Source organism: Monodon monoceros, unplaced genomic scaffold, assembly GCF_005190385.1.
Source record: "Monodon monoceros isolate NGI ecotype Baffin Bay Population unplaced genomic scaffold, NGI_Narwhal_1 Super_Scaffold_16, whole genome shotgun sequence".
Taxonomy (NCBI): domain Eukaryota; kingdom Metazoa; phylum Chordata; class Mammalia; order Artiodactyla; family Monodontidae; genus Monodon; species Monodon monoceros.
In genome coordinates this window covers 61,386-81,054 of record NW_021703772.1, presented here as the reverse complement: position 1 = coordinate 81,054, position 19,669 = coordinate 61,386, and the positions used below count along the sequence as shown (strand labels likewise).

At 55.8% G+C, this 19,669-nt stretch overlaps 1 protein-coding gene across 1 annotated transcript in view; it reads right to left on the bottom strand.

Annotated features, from left to right (window-relative positions):
• Positions 1 to 4,977: 4,977 nt before the first annotated feature.
• The window catches only part of GLI2 (GLI family zinc finger 2), a 65,479-nt gene continuing 50,787 nt past the window's right edge, over positions 4,978 to 19,669 (bottom strand). Inside the window, exons 8-12 of the mRNA XM_029226148.1 lie at positions 18,125 to 18,274; positions 14,026 to 14,190; positions 12,451 to 12,729; positions 10,610 to 10,946; positions 4,978 to 9,159 (exon numbers count right to left, since the gene is read on the bottom strand). Coding sequence (XP_029081981.1) covers positions 6,731 to 9,159; positions 10,610 to 10,946; positions 12,451 to 12,729; positions 14,026 to 14,190; positions 18,125 to 18,274 — 3,360 coding nt within the window. The 3' untranslated portion in view covers positions 4,978 to 6,730. The remainder of the gene's footprint in view (positions 9,160 to 10,609; positions 10,947 to 12,450; positions 12,730 to 14,025; positions 14,191 to 18,124; positions 18,275 to 19,669) is intronic.

The following is a 19,669-nucleotide window of genomic DNA, read 5'->3' as shown; positions in this document are numbered from 1 at the left end:
GATCCAATTTCTACTCATCTCTTACGGTTTGGTTCACTCCACCTCTGTGAAGTTTTCCAGAACCACCAGATTTGGAACTAAACTCGGCAGAATTAATCAAAACCACTGATGGGCTCTCATGGGCTGGATCAGACACTGCTCTTTCCTTCAAAGGACTAACTCAGACCATCAGAGCCAGAAAGAAGGAAAGGACTGAATAGCACATATGGGCCATGCCTGTGCTAGCGGTGCTGGGGTAGCCAGCCTCCTCCTGGGATTCTAGAAGCAGGAGTCCTAATCCTAAATTTAGAATGTGCTCATTTTTCTGGGCCTCAATTCATCTGGGGCCGAACTAGAGGCTTGGTTTTCAAACTCCACCCTGTGGGCCCATGTGTGTGTTGCTCGGTTGGCGGGGCGACCCGGGGGTGGGGGTGGGGGTGGGGGCGGAGTGCGGGCTCTGGTCTCCTGCTCTCACCACCAGCGGATCAGCTCCACTTTCATCCGTGTCCTTTACCTCAGCTAGTCAATTTCCTCTGAACAACAGATTGCGTGACTTTTTCTTTTCTCAAATTGGAGTAGAGTTGCTTTACAACGGTGTGTTAGTTTCTGCTGTACAGCAAAGTGAATCAGCTATACGTACACGTATATCCACTCTTTTTTAGATCTCCGTCCCGTGTAGGTCACCACAGAGCACTGAGTAGAGTTCCCTGTGCTGTACAGCAGGTTCTCCTTAGTTATCTATTTTATATATAGTAGTGAATATATGTCAATCCCAATCTCCCAATTCATCCCACCCCCCTTCCCCTTTTGGTATCCATAAGTTTGTTCTCTACATCTGTGGCTCTACTTCTGCCTTGCAAATAAGCTCATCTGTGCCATTTTTCTAGATTCTACATATAAGCAATATTATAAGATAGATTGCATGACTTTTAACATCTGAAAGCCCATGGCACTCTGGACTAAAAAGTTCTCCCACAAAATGGGTTTGGGGACGTAGAAACTTAGAAGAGACCTCTGGACATATCAGGCTGTTGGCAACTCACAGGGCTTTAGCATGCTCTTAGGTACACTGGCAAATGTTTAACGACCAGCTCTCTGCGGTTGAAGGCAGGAAGCCCTGTTGGTCGTGTTTGCTGATTTCCATAGTATGAATTCTCCCTACACGGCCAATGTCAGTGATCGCTATGAACTCTCTGAATAGAGTCGGGAAGACATGCACATCGTCGGCTCAGAAGCTGACTTTGGCACGTCATTGGTTGCTGGGCCACAATGAATGACCTCACTCTCCTCCCTTTTGGATTTAGAGCTAACTAAGATAGTGAGGAGAGAGATGGAGGCTACAATTCAGTCTTATTATGATCAAAGCTGGTCTGATGCGGGAGGTTGGATTATTGTTCAGATACCGACCTGCGATAATTTTATAGGAGGTGTGCATTTCCCTCTTCCATTGATTTGGGGCTCAGTTATGTGACCTGCCTCCTGTTCCAAGCCCAGGTCTTAAGTGGCCTCCTGTATTTTCACTTGCGCTTTTGAACCTATGCCATCAACATGATGTCCAAACAATGCCCCGGGTCCAGGGGAGAAGGCCCAGGAGCAGAGCTGAGCTGCCTCAGCTGCCCACCCAGGGCAACACCCTCAGCTGACTCACAGACTCCTGAACTAAATAAATGCTGGGTGTTTTATGTTTCAGGACTTTTGTGGTTTTTATTAGATAGCATTACTGGTGCTTATTCAGAAATTGGTACCCAGAATGGGAGGCTGCTGTCACAAAGTCCTCAAATATGGAGCACAGTTTTGGAACTGGGCAGTGAGAACATTTAGAGGAGGTTAGAAACATGGCAAGAAAAATGGTGACCTGGGTGATGTGGTGAAGAAATAGTTGGTAAAATGACTGCCTATGTTCTTTGAGGAGGGAGAAAACGTTTCTATGAATTCGTGGAATTCGGCAGGCTGGTTTCCAGGCAGAATATTATAAACAGCAGCTTCTCTGAGCTGTAAATGATAAGGTACCCAAAGTAAGAGATGAGTTCAGAAAGGAACCAGCCAGTGTAAAGCAGAATTTAGAAAATGAAATGATTCCTTATTTCCTGTTTCTCCTGCTGCTCCAAGATCTTCAGATGAAGCTCTGGCCTGGGGCACAGAGACCTAGTCCAGGGCAGTGCCAGTGAGACACAGCCTCAGAGTAAAGACGAAGTCTAGGGTATGCTCTTTTTTTTTTTTTTTTTGCGGTACGCGGGCCTCTCACTGTTGTGGCCTCTCCCGTTGCGGAGCACAGGCTCCGGACGCGCAGGCTCAGCAGCCATGGCTCACGGGCCCAGCCGCTCTGCGGTATATGGGATCCTCCCGGACCGGGGCACGAACCTACGTCCCCTGCATCAGCAGGTGGACTCTCAACCCCTGCGCCACCAGGGAAGCCCTAGGGTATGCTCTTGATTTTAATGCCCTTGGTCTTGTGGTCCTTGAAAGGAATAAGGTGACTGTTGAATATCCCTTCAGTGACAATGCGGTGCCTAGACACAGCCTGATGTGGGGTGTCAGTAATCAATGTAGAGAGGGGGCATGTCGCCAAAGGAATTACAGGTGTGGCTTTGACGCACAGGGTGGACTAGAATGAAATATCAAAACCCGCCATATTTGAGGGAGTTGCGTGGGCACATGTATCGTAAGTGTGGAGCAGAGTGAGGGTGTTTGACACATAAAGGACCTCAGGCTCCCAACCTTCTTCAGGCAGAAAGGGCTTGGACAGTACTTTGCTACCCAACGAGGTATACTTTCCAATGCCCTCTGTACAAGTGGGAAGGCAGATGGAAAACAAAGAACGCCCCGATGTGGACGCCAGAGCACAACAGACTTGGGAACATTCCACCCAGGAATAGGGTGACCCAGGGTAGGGCCACTGGCGACGTTTCCCCGGCAGGACTTCAGATGCTGTGGACCAGCGGCTGAGACAGGAGTGGCAACTGCCGCGATTCTAGCTCTGGTCCACTCTGTGCGCTGGGTGTGTGTATGAACTCTATTTAGTTCTTGAGGCTCTGGGTCAGGAAGAGACGCATCCAGAACAGGTATAGACCACACGATCTTAAACTTCGAGCCCAATGACCGACTGGATAGACTTTTGGGGTCTTGCGTGAGTGTATGCTGCTTGTGGGAGGGACATGAGGCTGTGAGGGCGGACCATGGGAGACTGCATTATTGCGGAGAAATAGGCACTCTGTGCCCCTCACGCCCGTGGAAGGAGGACACGTCCCGTCGCTGACGATGGGTTTGGCCACGTGGCTTGCTTTTGCCAGAGGAATGCGGGGAAACGGACGGTGCCCTGATTCTGAGCAGAGGCAGAACCTTCTCTGCTTGCTTTCTCATGCTCCTGCCATTCCCTGAGAAGGCAATGCCCAGGCCGGCCTCCTGACCAGGGAGGAAGATGAGGGTCATGTAGAGCACGGCCAAGCTGCCCCCACCAAGCCGGCTGGATGAGCTGCTCCCAGCTGAGCTGCCCAGCCCAGCCCAACTGGGATCAGTCAAATCCCAGCTGACCCAGATTCATCAGCCAAACAGATGCTGTGACCTGGTGCTGAGGCTGCGTGAGTATTCTTAAGCAGCACGACCGCGGCTGTGGTTAAGTGACGTAGAGCGCGTGGCTGCGTTGAGTGCCTTCTATGGGCTTCTTAATACTGTGGCCCATCCGGTCTCAGGCAGCATTGAACATCCTGGCCTCCCCCGTCCCCAAAGCAGGGCGGAGCTGCTTCCGGGGACTTTTAGCACGTTAAGAAGCAGGGGAGATGCGAAGCCTGAGGATGGGCTTTGAGAGAAGCAGAGGAAAGGGCCCAGCCAGGTACGCTCAGTTCCTCCTCCGGAGCGTGCAATCAGCTAAGTAAGTCCCCCCCTCAAAGAGAGGGGCTCCCCGGGGCTGGGAGTCGGCTGTAGTCTTTCCACCAGGAAGATGTGGCCGCAGGCGTGAAGCTTCCCCTAATGCACGGTGAAGACTCTGGGATGCTCCCAGAAAGGAAACCTTTGAATTCTGTTTCCCTCGGTGGCGGGGGGGGCGGGGGGGGAGGGGGGTGTCCTACACTTACTATCAGAGAAGGCTTCTTCCGTGCATCCATGACATCCACAAAAATAGCTCTGAGCCGAATGCGCCGCATGCAGTTTTGGCTTCCTGACTCTCCGAGCTGGGTGCCAAGTTTCTCTCCTGGAGCGAAGCGCGCGCTAAGGGGCCCGGGCCGGGAGTGCAGAGGCACAGCATCCCTGGCCCTACAGAAGGTGCCTTCTACCCCTGGCAACCCGGTCCTGCGCCCTCCCCTCCCAGCTCCAGAATTCATCCCAGGCCTTACGACCCCCTCCCCAGTCCCCCTGAGGCTCAGAGCAGTAGCCCAAACGCTGTTGATGGCAGCCTGCTGGCTCTCCAGACCCGGGTCCCCTGTGCACCTGCCAGGGCCGCCCCCCCAGGGCTCAGAGTCCTGCACCTGGCTGCTCCCCACTGGCCCCTTCGCCCCAGGCTGGTTGCTGGGTATCTGGGTGGTACACCTGCTCCCTCTAACTCTGCTTTTGCACCAGAGCACAGGGGGCCGCCTGTTTTCCTCTCCCCACTCCCCAAGACTCAACTGTGCTCATCCGACTGCTCGTCCAAGGGGGCGCTTGGGACCACAGCTGCACCTCGTGTCAACAACCAGTCAGCAAACCAACATAGACGTTCCGTCCAGCGGGCTGAAAGAGCAGCCAGACAACCCCTGTACCGCGTCAAACCCCGGCCCCCCCGCCCCAGACAACAAACAAACAGGCAGTGAAAGTCCCAGCTTTAAACATTTCCTGGCCAAGGCGGGATAGTCAATTTTGACGCTGCTGAGAAAAAAATACAGCCTCGTTTCCGTTCAAATGCACCGAATTTACGGCCCAGGTTTTCATTAACTACTGTCAAGGAAGAAGCAGATAGACCAAATAAATTATGAAAAAATTACTTTTTTAATGTACAAAAAGACTTATTTACAAGTTGAGTATGTCATCTCAATTCATCGCATGTAGAAAAAGCTAAAAATGTTTTGGACATATAAATCTGACCGGATGACTCACCTACAGTATTTTCAGGGATGCTGTCTTCTGTACAGACAATATACAGGCTGGGAACAGCTAGTGAAACCCTAGCGCGGGGAAAGACCGTGCACCACACAGAGCCCAGAGCCTTGGAGGTGTCCCAGGGCTGTCGTTTGAAGTTGGCCTTGTCTTTGGACGCTGACAAAGCATTTGCTGTTCTGGGATGTAGAGTCCCAGGTGAGGTTTCGGCCCTGTCCTGGTTGAAGTCAGGGTCATAGTCGGTTCCAAGTTCATAGTGGTGCAGGTGGATTTGGCAAGGTTGCCACGAATTCAACATGGGAAAGGTGTGCGGTGTTTGTACATGTGTGTGGCAGGGAGGATGCACCTATTTACCCTACTGTATGTTCGGGAACAATGTCTTCTGACGCCAGTTGCAAATTCCATTTCCAGGTGGGGCTTGGCCAACACTGAATAGGAGAATTCAGTGATGGTCCCTCAGAGTCCCAAGAATCAACCCCCTTCACCCTCCCACCCCCACTGAGAACACCATGCATATCATCGTTCTCTGTGAAATGAACAGGAGGGCGGCGGGAAGGGAATCCAGAAGACACCGCGACTGCATGCTGTAGCTAGGGGGTTGGTCACTGGGCTGCTGGCGAGCAGACAGCATGGCCTGGAGGAACTTGGGCGGAGGTTGCTGTCAAGCCCTGGGGTTTATCCATGGCCAAGTGGGTGCATAGTGCATTGGAGAAACAGGCTTGGGTAAACACGCGACTTCCTCGTCCTACTGGGAGACCTCCAGGGCAGCCTGAAGCTGGGCCCCTGGTGCGCTCACTTTACCCAGGTCCCAGGCCACGCTTCGGCTCACCTTGGCCATCCTTAACCCACAGCAGCTCCGGCAGCCCCGAGGTATTTAGAAATGTGTTCTTTTCAGGAAGGGCTACATTCTACACGCATGAACACTGTAAACATGGTCTGGAGAGGCCAGGGTAGCTTCTGGGCTTGTCCTGAGTATTACACTGTTTTCTTTCCTTTTTTCGGGTGATACTTCCATACTTCATTCATCCACACACACTTGGACAGTCAGCCAGCTGTAAACTTAGCTTTGCGGGGTAGAGATGCCTGCTCTACCAAACCCGGAATCAGGATGTGCTTCCAAATCATCCAGGTAAAAATTTTTTTCCACTCCATGGCAAGGGATGTTAGAGGCCTCAAGAATTAAGCTTCATAGAAGAATTCCGGTGGGCCATGAATTCCTTTACTTTGCAGGTACTGGAACAAGAAACTTATCTTCCTGGATTAGAATACCTAGTATGGCTTTCAGATTCAAATCCAAATGTGGTTCCTCTTGCCTCTTTCCACGTGTGCTTGGAAAGCCCTGGGCCAACGTAATCCCTCATTAGCCAGATGACAGAGGTGACAAAGCCAGAACAGAGTGGTCCTATAAACACCAAAGGCTGTGAAGCGCTGTGTAAACGAGTTTTGCATTCCTGCCTTGCCTTTTCTGTTGAGGCTTTTTTCAGAGTTCTGACAGATAATCTAAAAGAAGACCAGACAGGACGCACATAAACCTGCCCTTAAAGCCTCTGTGGTCTGAACCAGCCACTGGCCAAACTCCCTCAGACCTATTTAATACTTTTGGGGGAAAAAGATGAAACGGACGAAAGGCCCGCGCTCTGGGAAGCGCTGGTCCCTCGGAGTCCGCACGGCGCCAGGCGCCGGGGCCTTAGGTCATCATGTTGAGGAACTTGCTCTCCTCGGCCAGGCTGGTGAGCATGGAGCTCATGTCCCCGACCGCCATGTTGCTGATGCCCGTAGGGATGGAGGGCAGAGTCAGGGAGTTGCGCGGGGTGGTGAGGCGGGAGGAGCTCTGGGAGAAGCCGTGGAGGAGACTGGGGCTCAGGGCTCCCGAGAGCAAGCTGGAGTGATCGCCGTCATCCATGATGGCATCAAAATCAATCTGGGGGGCCTCGAGTAGCTGGGAGTCCACAGTGCTGGACACCTGGTTGAGCCCTGGCGAGGGCAAGGCCTGGGGCTGCGGAGGCTGGGGCCGCATGGCCTGGCAGCCAGCCTGGTTCTCCAGGCCTCCGTTCTGCTCGTACATGTGGATCTGGCCGTAATAGTAAAGCGTGCTGCGGTCCTGGGTCCCGCCCGCATCCTGGGGGGGTGCCTGGGGAGTCAGGGCCAACACGCCGCCCATCGTCCCCTTGGGCACAGGCTCTGCCATCTCCTGGTCGGCTGACAGGGCAGCCATGGCGTGGCCAGAGGCCCTGGCATAGGCCAGCTGCTGCCCCGCACGCACCCCACGGCGGCGGCCAGCAGGGCCGGGCTCTGCGGGTGGCCGGGGTTGCACTAGGCCGAAGCTCGATCCGGCCGCCCCTGTCGGGCCCTGCTGAGGCCCCACGAAGCCAGGCTGGTGGGAAGGCACAAGGCTGGGGCCTTGGCAGTAGCCCTCCTGGCTCATGGCTGTGGCCAGGTGATGGCTCTGCTGTGGGTAGCTCTGGGCTAGGTGAGGTGGTGGCATCCTAGCCAGGCTGGAACTGGGGATGTCAAGTTCCCTGTGGCTGCTGCCCACCATGGCGGGGTCAGGGACAACTTCCATCTGCTGGGGGAGCCCCAGGTGGCCTGGCTTGGCCGCCATGTTGCTGCAGGACCGGGGGAACTGGTGCGGGGCCCCACCCAGGGGGCTCAGCTGGGCATGGGCTTGGCCGTAGCCAGGGTGGGCGCTCACAGCAGCCGCCATGCTGGGACACTGGCCACCTGCCCCTGGCTGCCGCAGCTGCTGCACGTAGTTTACCCTGGGCGCAGAGGGCGCTCCACTGCAGGGCTGCAGGTGTGGCTGCGAGCTGTCCAGGACCCCGGGGCTCAGCTGCAGGCCCTGCTGACTGTAGCCTGGGTACTGGCTGAAGGCTGGCTTCTGTGGCACCACCGCCAGGTGGCCCTGTGGGAAGGGCGGAGGCTTCCCCTGGCTGGCCAGGGCGTCCACGGTGCCGGAGCTCACCTCGTTCCACTGCACAGGCATGCTGTTTTTGTTCAGGCTGGAGGGGGCCACGTAACCCAGTGGGCAGCCTCCCAGCACAGGGGCAGAGGGGCCCACGTTGGAGTCTGCGGCCGCTATCGTGTGCCGGCCGTGCAGCCCGGGGCTGGGCAGTTTGGGGTTCTCGGAGAAGCAGGTGCTCTCCGGGGGGTACACCTTTGGGGCGCTCTCCTCCAGGGCGCCACCGGCATGCGCCTTGATGTACTGCACCACGTCGTCGGGCAGTACAAGGTCGTCCTCCGGCAGCCCGAGGCTGACCTCGGGGCCCACGCCGTCCGCCCCCACCGCCAAGGCCTCCATCACTGCGTTCTCGCTAATACTGGGCGGCCGGGGCGAGTAGGGGCCTCGGGCCAGGCCGCCGTCGGCGCTCGCGTGGCTCTGCAGACGGAGGCCTCGGCCCTGGGCGCAGGGCAGCGGCAGAGCTGCCGGGGTCACGTCGTGGGCGCTGTGGAAGCGCTGCACCCGCGGGGGCGCCAGGGCGTCGGGTCGCCTCCCGGGATCGCTGGCCCTCCGCGCCCCACCGCCCGGCGCCTCATGGGGGAAGGAGGGCGCCGGCCCCACTGGCCCGTAGTGCGGCCCATCGCTGCCCCGCCGAGGCCCGATCGGGCGCGGGCAGGCAGCGGGCAGCATGCGCTCGGGCGCGTCCAGGAGCGCCAGCCGGGTCCGCAGGCTAGTGCGCTCCAGGCTGGGCAACGGGGTGGGGGGCGGCCCGCCCGTGGCTGCCGCGTACTTGGCCCGCAGGCTGTACTGCTGGGCGGGCGTGAGCTGGAGCAGCCCCGGGCCGCCACCACCGCTGCCGCCATACTGGCTGGCCTCGCTGGAGCGCCGCGACGCGTCGGTGGAGATGGGGTCATAGGAATCGGCGGAGCTGGCGGGGTGTGCGCGGCCGGCGCCCAGGGGCGAGGCCTCGCTGGAGCGGCGGCTGGAGAAGTAGGGGGAGATGCCCGAGGAGCGGCGGCTCACGGTGTAGGCCGAGCTGACCGTGCTGGTGGAGCTGTCGCGGCGCTCCTGCAGGTGGCTCAGCACGGTCACCTCGCCGGCGGACAGATCGGACAGCCGCGGGTTGGGCAGCAGCCCCGCTGGCCCGCCACCGCCTCTGAAGTTTTCCAGCACGGAGCCTGCGGGAGAGGAGAGGGGTCAGCGCCGGGGACTGGGGACAAGGGGCGGTACACTGCCTGCTTGGGCCACACTGAGGCTGCTGGGCCCAGAGTCCTGGAACGGGACCTGGCACCCAGCAGGAACCCAGCCAATGATTTCTCAACAAGAGGAAGAAAGGAAGGGACAGTTAGCAAACGGTGGCACTCATTGCCAGGGCGGCTAGTGGAAGTTAGGAGGCCCGATCCCAATCTAGCACTGCCCGGCTGGCCCTGCGTTCTCATTCGGCCCCATCCTCAGTTTCTCCAGCTGTGGATGGGATGTGCCTCTCCGTAGCACTGGGTTATCCCCAAGAGCCCAGGAGGGCCCTGGCCACAGCCTCCCTGCATCCCCACCATCTACGGATGGGCGTTGCCATGTGGGCTCCCCTGGGACTGAGTTTACCCAGCAGGCTGTTTAGGGGGACCGTCCTGAGACCCACAGCCACGGCGGGGTGGTGTGGAGAGGCAGCAGAGTGGTTGGGGAGAAGACAGCTGCAACGCAGGCCCACCGCCAGCCGCGACTCATCTCACAGGCAGCTCTGGGCCTTGAGCAGCCTCTACAGCCCTGCAGAGATCTATCCCTGGACGTGGGCCATGCCGGGAGGGGTGACCTTGGGTGAGGCAGCTGTCAGCACCCCAGGCAATCTCTGGAGGAGGTGGGGAGTTGAAGGCCATCTGCCGGCAGTTCCCTCGACAGCTGGGGCAACGAATCCCCCCTTCAAGGAGGAGCAAGGTGGTGCCTCTCAGGGTCTCCTCTTAATAACTCAGTGCCACGGTGCACACTGGGCCCTGGAAGGCAGTGTGGAGGCTCAGTGCCTCAAGGTGTCTGGCGCCCGGCACGCAGCCTGGCACAGTGGCACTCGAGAAATGCCTGGTGAAGACGTCTTCCACCTCAAAGTCTGGCCAATGCTTCCTGAGGCTGAGCACAGGGCTGCCCCCTCCGTGACGCCCTCCCTGCGCCTCCCCAGCTGCCCTGCTTTCTCTCGAGCTACACTGAGCTCTGTCCTCAGCGCTACTTGCTCATTCGGCATCTCGTAACTTGGCCTTCTAACCACAGGGACCTGGAATGTGTCCCTGTCCTGCCGAGCCCTTTGCCGTGGTGTGCACGGCAGGTGCCTGGTAGGCAAGTGCGTGGCTCACGAGGAGAGCAAAGGCTGAGCTGGGTCTGCCTGCCTTGGGGCTTATGGGGATGCAGTATGGTGTAGCCGGAGGAGCATGGGCTTCGGAGCCACTCAGGCCTGGGCTGAGCCTCAGCTCTGCCACCGATCTGAGCAAAGCACTTTCACCTCTCTGAGCCTCAATTCCCTGACCTGTGCAATGGGCTTGTAAGATCCATCTTCTCTAGGGCACATGGTGCCTGGTGGGTATGAGCCTCATCGTGCTGCCCTGGGCTCCCTCCCACCCCACCTGCAGGCCCGGGGCCTCCACTCACCACTTGCCGGCAGGGGGGGCAGCTTGGAGTTCCGGGTGTGTGGAGCTGGCCCGGCCCATGAGCAGGAATCCTTGAGCGACTTGAGCTTCTCCCTCTTGAGCTGCTCGAACCGGTGCACGGCGGTCATGTGTTTGCGCAGCTGCAGGCCACCGGCAGAGGGGGTGGCCAGGGCGGAGGCGTCGGCCCCTGGCGGTGGGTCCTCCAGAGCCGTCAGGTCTGCCAGGCTCCCGGGCCCTGTCCCCGGCATCTCCACACCGCTGTCATTGTTGGGGGCACTGCCCAGAGGAGAGGGCTCGCTGCTGCAGGAAGACTGGGCCCCGGGGCTGGACTGACACAGCTGTGGGGAGCGTGGTGAGAAGGCACAGACTCAGAGGGTGCGAGCACCCACCGGCCCCGCCACCCACGCTGCACCCTTGCACACCCGGGGTCAGGAAGCTGCCGTATGGAGGAGCTTTCAAAGCATCACTGCTCTGAACCTCGACTTCCCCAACTGTAAGCGGGACCCAACCTGACTCCTGGAGAGAGTCAGTGGATGGATGGAGACCACCCGGCGAGTAGAAGGCAGCGGGTAATCGCCAGGCACCCACCACCCACCTGCCCTAGCCCCCTGCTATGCTCCTAAGCTTTCCCAGCCAGCGTCTGGGCCGGAGCTCTCTGCCTGCAGAGCTGTCAGTATGTGGACCCTATGAAGCTGAGCCCCACAGAGGCTGCCGCAGCCGCGTGAAATTGACAGGAAGGAGGAGACTCAAGTACCCCAACAACAGCGATGGGGGTGGGCCACTCGATGAAGTAAGAAACAGTGAAGGCCTGCTACCTGCCGTCTGCCCAGCAGGCCGGAGGTGGGTTGCTAGAAAGGGAAGGGTTGACCGCGGAGGGTGCAGCTACTGGACACAGCCCTCGCCCTTGACCTGAGTGGCCACCCCAGACCAGCCCTCCCTCTGCAACAGGGTGAATTGAGGCGAGAGCTGGTGGCACACGTGTACGGGGTGGAACCCCACAGAAACTGGGCTCCCTCCACCGTGACCTGGGATCTGAGCCCAAATGAGGCTCACCTGGGATGCAGCATCCCTGGTTCATTTCTAACCTAAAGGCTCCCAAATTCCAGACCTTTCCAGGGGAGCTGCACACAGCACGGCCCACACCCCTCACCTTGGCACTCAAGGCCTTCTGTAGGTCAGGCCCGCCCTGCTCCGCAGTCCAGATTCACACCTCCACCCTGCCCTGACCCTCACGTGGGCTTGGACCCCACCGCTTCCCCCGGGGCCTGCAAGCTTGACCCCTGCTGCCAGCCTCGAGCTGTTCCGACGGCCCCACCTGCGGTGCCTGCGGTCTACGTACCCGAACCTGCCTTCCCGGCCGTAAGGAGCCTGGACAAGCGCCCCAGCCCCCCTCACTCACGCCAGCGCGCCCAGAGCCCACCCCGCTGCTCCGCTCACCTCAGTACCGTCTATCCTTAAGGGAGGTACAGTCAGGAGAAAGAGGTGGAGACAAAGAACAGGTGATTAGAACAAAAGGGGTGCAGGCCAGAGGGGCAAGGACGCAGAGACAGGACAGAGGGGCGGGGGCAGCTGCGGCGGCGGCGGGTACTGGTTGGAAAGGCAGACACCGGGTACCGCCCCACCCCCTGCAAACTGACCGCGTCGGGGGAGGCATCCCCGTCACCCACGGCCTGCCCAGCAGGATGGGACCTGGCACGAAACAGGTTCCATGGGGGCCCAAGGTGGTGATGGGGGCCAGCTGAGCTGGAGAGAGGAGGGACATCCTTGCGCCCCTGGTGCCGCTGGGCACGGCCTCCTGGGGGCGGGGTATGGACCGGGCCTCTGCTGCGCAGCCCTGCTTACCCCGGAGCGCTCGGTCTTGATGGCTTTGACGTGCAGGCAGTCCTCCACGGCCTGGCTGGTGCTGCTGGCCTCGGCACTCTCCTCGGAGCCCCGGCCAGGCTCGGCGCCGGCCTCGCTATCCCCGTTCTCCCTGAGCAGGGGGGTGCGGAGGTGCACGTCGTTGCGCTGCTTCTTGGTGACGTGAGCATCTGGGCCGTGGACCGTTTTCACGTGCTTCCGGAGGGAGCTGGGGTCTGTGTACCTCTTGGTGCAGCCTGGGATCTTGCAGATGTAGGGTTTCTGGAAGAGAAGAGGCGTTACGGATGGGACAGGAAGGCAGACTCCGCGTGGGAGCACCGTCCGTCTTCTCGAAGCCGCGTCCTTAGGCAGAGCAGAGCTGGCGGCACTGTCGGAAGGCGCTGGGGCCATGGATGGAGCCACGTCAGCCCCGCCCCGCAGGAGTCCCGCCCACAGGAGTCCCGCCCCGCAGGAGCCCCGCCCCGCCGGCTTCGCCTGCCACCTTTTCCTGCAGGTAAGCCTGTGGTTAAGGGGGCCCCACCACGGACCGGGGACATGGATCAGAGCCTGTAGAGGGAGGGGACACACAGTGCCTGGTGTGATCCGCATAGCGATTGGGGCGCTGGGCATTTTGGTATCAGTAGCGAGTGTATTACCTTGTTATACGTCTGTGACACAGCACGAACACCTGCTCTCACGAGGAAAGACAGGTTCAGAGAGGCAAAGACACTGCCCCCAAGTCACCCGGGAGTGGGATGAAAACCCAGGGTTTCTGAACCTCGGTCCTGAGCTCATACACACACACACAAGTGACATCCACATATAGACATACTCTGTCTACATGCACACATGCACACAGGTACACACACGTATGCACATACAAGCACACACATCCACATAAACTCACACACACACGTATGTAAACACCCACACGTGTACATATACTTACAAATACATATCCACACACCCACACACATAATACAAACATCCACATCCACACACATGCATATACATACTTGCAAACACACATACCCACACACACCCCTATCCAAGGCTAGCTCTTGTCTTTAGACACTCTGAGGGGTTCAGATACCTTTGGGAAGTCCTCGAACTTCCTACCAGCACTGGAGCAAGTCCCTTTGGGGTCCAAAATGTATCAAAACGTTTAGAAACATCCTTTCCTGAGTCTACCTGAGTGACAGCAGTTGAATGGCTGGGCGGGGACCGGAAGGCGGGTACAGAGCCACCATGAGCTCCCACCCGACTTTCCTCCCTGGGCTCCCTCAGCCCTGCCTGGGGTTCTGGCTACCTGGAGAGACAGAGGCTGTTCTGTGCTCCACGCGGGGAGGGACCGACAGCTCCGCAGGCCCGGGCGGCACGAGCGGCTGGAGCGTGTCATCCGCGCTGCCAGCCTGTGGTGGGGGCGACAGGGCTGCCGCTGCATGCTGAGTCCCCACACCAGGGGGCAGAGGGAAGTGGCACCTGGCCACCGAATGGCCTACGGGTGTCTAGAAGCCGTGGGATGAGGGTGATGCATTCACGCACGTGCCCGCTGCCCGCCTCCCTGGGGCCGGGTACCTCGTTGGAATGGGTGCGGTTCTGGTGCTTGGCGCGGTCCGAGGCATTCGAGAAGGCTTTGTTGCAGCCCTCATGCTCACACACGTACGGCTTCTCCCCTGTGTGGGAGCGCAGGTGCGTCTTCAGGTTCTCCAGGCGGGAGTAGGCCTTCGAGCAGCCCTCAAACTGGGAAGAGGCGGGTTCAGTCAGTGAGGGCGCCCCATATCCACCGCAGGGAGCCTGACCTGGGGGCCCGCTCTGCCCCGCACGTGCAGCCAGGCGCACGGATCTCAGCGACAGCATCTACCTTCCTTCCTGATTATATAAATGACACGTCGCAAAAACGTGGAAGGGACAGGAAAATGACACCGTCCACGGCCCAGGGACAGCCGACACCCAGGCAAGTCTCATTCTGGGGACTCTGCAGTTCATCCCCGCACGTTTTTCAAACCCAAATCGGGAACATCTCAAGCGTTCAGTTACTTATTCTGCTCGTTAAAATCAACAGCACATTGTAAAGACTCTTCCCATATGATTACAAACTCTGTAAATGTTCTCGTCAACTGTTTCCCAACGCCACTCCCTGATTAGAACTGTTCTGTGCGTTGAATGTGCTGAGAATAAAATCCAGGGTCCTCTGCGTCCCTGAGGGAGCTGGCCATCCTTGCCCTCGGTCCCTTCTGCTCCCCAACCCCGCTGAGCTCTTCCCGGCGAGTGGTCTTTGCGCACACTGTCTCCTCTGGCTGGAACCTCCTTCCCACCCCCACCCACCCCGGCATTGGCTTGGCCCACTCCCTCTCAGTCTTTGAGGTCATCTCCTCCGAGAGCAGTTCTCTGATTTTCTTAATTATAATACCACCCTTTTCCCTTTATACTTCCTAACACAGTTTATAATTATCTTAATCATTTTGTTATCTGGCCTTCCCACTAGGATACAAGCTCCCGGAGAGCAGGTACTTTCTGGGTCTTGTTGATTTCTGTGTTCCTAGGACTTAGCGCCTGACGAAGAGAAACATGTGCAGCGCTCAGTAAACATTTTAGGAAAGGAAGAAAAGAGGGAGCCAGAGACAGGGGCAGGAAGGGAGGGAGGGAGGGAGGGAGGGAGGGAGGAAGGATCACTGCAGGGGGCACCTATTCCAAACACACCGCAATTGCATCCAGTGTAGCTGTGAAAATTGCCCCCAGAATAACACGTAAACCCCAACAGGAACTGTCTCATTCTTCACATCCTCCCCTTTATTCCTGACCAGTTTGACTGGGCACACTTGGCTCCAATGCCTTTTATTTGTTTCTGCAGTTCACAGCTCATATCAGAGGGCTATGGTTTGCTACCACTCGGGGTGTTAAGAAAATAACTTGCTGCAAAAGATCCAGAAGAGCCAGAACAATCTTGCAAAAGGGACAAATTTGGAAGACTGACACTTGCTAATTTCAAAACTTACAACAAAATTATGGTAATCAAGCTACTGTATAGCACAGGGAACTATATCCAATCTCCTGGGATAAACCATCATAGAAAAGAAGATAAAAAAGAATGTATATATGTGTATAACTGAGTCACTTTGCTGTACAGCAGAAATTAACACTATTGTAAATCAACTGTGCATCAATTAAAAAAAAAGACATTGTGTGGTACTGGCATAAGGACAGACGTATCGATCAACAGAAGAGAACTGAGAGTTAAGCAATAAACTCATACATTTAGGGTCAACTGGGTTTCAACAAGGGTGTCGAGACCATTCAATGGGGAAAATATAGTCTCTTCAACAAATGGGGTTGGGGCAACTGTGTAACAACATGCGAAAGAACGAATTTGGACTCTTATCTCACACCCTCTACAAAAATTAACTCAAAATGGATTAAGGACCTAAATGGAAGAACTACCTTACTAAATGTATACACGTACATATTTATATGTTTATATAAATAAAACTATATTTATTAACTATAAAACTCACAGAAGAAAATATAGGGGTAAATCTTTGTGACCTTGGATTAGGCAGTGGTTTCTTAGACACGTCACCAAAAGCACAAGCAAAGAAAACACTGGACTTTGAGAAAATTTAAAACTTTTATGCTTCAAAGGAAACCATGAAGAAAATCAAAAGAAAACCTACAGAACGTGAGAAACTATTTGCAAATCATATATCCAATCAGGCTCTAGTAAAATTACTACAATTCAACAACAGAAAGACAAATAACTCAATTTAAAAGTGGGCAAAATATTGGAGTAGACATTTCTCCAAAGAAGATATACAAATGGCCAATAAGCACAAGAAAAGATGCTCAAAATCATCTGTCATTAGGGAAATGCGAATCAAAACCACAATGAGATGCAACTTCACACACACCAGGATGACTAGGTAACTGAAAGGCAGGTAACTACAAGTTTTGGTGTGGATGTGGAGAAATCAGAACCCTCACCCATGGCTGGTGGGAATGTAAAATACTGTCACCTGTTTGGAAAAGAGTCTGGCAGGTCCTCAAAAAGTTAAACATAGAGTTACTCTATGACCCAGCGATGACCCACTCTATGACTCTATGACCCACTCTTAGGTATATACGTAAGAAACTGAAAACATAACCACACAAAAACTTGAACGTGAATGTTCATAGCAGTGTTAATAGCCCAAAAGTGAAAACAATGCAAATAGCCACCAACTGATTAATGGATAAAAAACTGTGATCTGTCCACAGTGGAGTATTATTTAGCCACAAAAAGAAATGAAATACTCATACATGATACTACACGGATGAACCTTGAAAACATGCTAAGTGAAGGAAAAGACACAGAGGCTACACATTGTATGATTCCATTTTTATGAACTGCCCAGAATAAGCATGTTGATAGAGATAGAAAGCAAATTAGTGGTGGTCAGGGGATGCAGGGGAGGGGGGCATGGGGGTGATTGCTGGTGGGTATGGGGTTTCTTTTGGGGAGGTGTTGAAAATGTCCTGAAATTAGCTAGTGGTGAAGGCTGCACAAGTTTGTGAATTCGCTCAAAATCACTGAATTGTACATTTTTTTAAAAAGGGTGAACTTTATGGTATGTGAATTCTATCTCAATTAAAAAAAACCAAAACCTTGCCAACAAAGGTAGTGTATTTCATTGAATCCTGGACACCACCGATTTTAAGACAGACTGATTTCAGAGTCATTAAAATGAGAATGAAGTGTATGTCTCAGAATCTATGAAATACGGTAATTCACAAAGAGCAGTTCCCAGAGGCCTCTGTCACAGCCACAGGAGTGCATCACAGGGCCACCGCTCTTTGAAAGAGGGAGCAATTCCTGTGTGTTAAAAAAGGGTCTCACCTATATTAACACATATATGTGGAACCTAGAGAAATGGCACAGATGAACCGGTTTGCAGCGCAGAAACAGAGACACAGATGTAGACAACAAACGTATGGATACCAAGGGGGGAAAGTGGCGGGGGAGGGGTGGTGCTGTGATGAACTGGGAGATTGGGATTGACATGTATACACTAATATGTATAAAATGGATAACTAATAGGAACCTGCTGTATACAAAAATAAATTAAATTAAATTTAAAAAAGGTCTCACCAAATATTGGGCTGGCCAAAAAGTTCGTTCGGGTTTCCCCGAACTTCTTGGCCAACCCAATAGCGTCACAAATCCTGTTGACTCCATAAGGGAGACTGTCTAAAAGGTCTTATCACTGCGTTCCCACTTAAAAAAAAACCTCAACCAAAGTGACTTTTAACCTGTCATCGCTCAATCTGTGACTCTCCAGTGAAACTCTTTTCCGTGCAGAGGACAGGCTGCAGGGAGCCACCAAGCTGGCCCCCTGCCCAGGGTCACCCAGTCGGGTGAGGGCACAGCTGTGCCGTGGGGCTCCTGGTAACACAGACACAACCACAGAGACACCAGCATGCCCCCCACCCCCCACAGGTACCGAGATGCACACACTGCCCCACAGGGAGAGTAAGCAAAGATCTGGGGCAGCAGACAGACAGAAGAAGGGCCCCCAGGACCCAAGACTGGGCGGGGGCAGACAGGACACCCTGTCGGCAAGGCCTGTCCCAGCGCTGTTCCACCAGGTTTGCCCACACCAGCCCCATCAGCTGGCCGATGGGCCGGCCCACGGCCACTCACCGTGCACTTGTGGGGCTTCTCGCCCGTGTGTCTGCGCATGTGCACCACCAGCATGTACTGCGCCTTGAAGGGCTTCTGCTCCCGCGTGCAGGCCTGCCAGCGACACACGAACTCCTTCTTCTCCCCGTGGATGTGCTCGTTGTTGATGTGCTGCAGGGAAGAAACCCACGGGGAAGGGTGAGCCCGTCCACCCACCCCTCCAGACCCCACCTGGTCTATGCAGACCAGCCGCTGCATGGGCCAGCATCCAGGTGCCAGCCACGCCTCCTCGTGAGTTATCTGGGCTGCATCTTCCAATTAGTCATCAAAGTGACCCTCCATGATGGTCAAAGACACCCCGCTCATTCCAGTCTGGGCTCTAGGCTCTGGTCTATGGAGAACTGATGGTTATGATGATGCTTCCAGGCTGCAAACAGTAGGCACTCATTAGCTGCGGTGGGACAGACATGCACACAGTGGGGGCACGAGCAGCCTCTCCCAAGCTTGTCCCTATGGCTCCAGAAATTTTTAAATAATATTTTTGTTTCTCTTTTAGGCCACGAGGCTTGTGGGATCTTAGCTCCCTGACCAGGGGTTGAAGCCAGGCCCCGGCAGTGAGAGCACCGAGCCCTAACCACCGGACCGCCAGTGAGGTCCCTAACATTCTTATCGTAACAGAAACATAAATGCATCCTCGTCTCTCTTTTTGACAGTGACCCATGAGATGACAGCTTTGTCCCCTTTTCACAAAAGCCCAGGTTGTTAAAGTAGCCTGCCCAGGAGGGAGCTAGAGTCTGACCCTGACGGTGTGCCCTGGGCAGTGTGTGATGCTGCCCGGGGGACAAAACGGCCCAGGAAGGCAAGGCGGGACAGCCCAAGACATCCAGCTGATCCTGCAGTGGTGGGGGGGGCCCTCGGTGCTCAGAGCGGGGGGGGCGGGCATCCCAGGAGCAGCTGGGAAGTGCATGGCCAGAAAGCCTTCCCTGGACGAGTGGGCCTCAGACCCACCCCAGCCAGCACTGCCCTGGGTCAGGAGCATGGGGAGAATTTTTCTCTTTTTCTCAGCCCCTGCACCCATACCTTCTGGCCTCTGCCCTGGGCCCATCACCTGTGCGCCCCCCGGGGGCAGTTTCTCCCTGTGATGGGCAGCAACAGGCCACGGAGGTTTTCTGTCACATGTAGCAGAGCAAGCCGCCCTGAGTAGGACATTTGGTTTTGTTACTTGCTTTCATGATTTAACTGAAGGCTGCAGTCCTCACTGGAGCAGGGCTCTTACTACTTCTGAGCTTTGGGATGTGTTGATACATGGGTGGGGCCTCAGGACCTTTATGTCCTTAATCTTTCAGGTTGTTTAACTGGGGAGTGGGAATGGTGGCATCTTTGCCACCACATCTGGACCCACACTGTCCCATTTGGTGGCCATTCTCCGCTTGTGGCTGTTGCACCCCTGAAAGGTGGTTGCTCCCGACCAGGATGGGCTGTAAGTGTAAACCACACACCTGTTTCAAAGACTGAGAATGAAAAAAGGATGTAAAATATCTCAATAATTTTGTGATATATTGACTG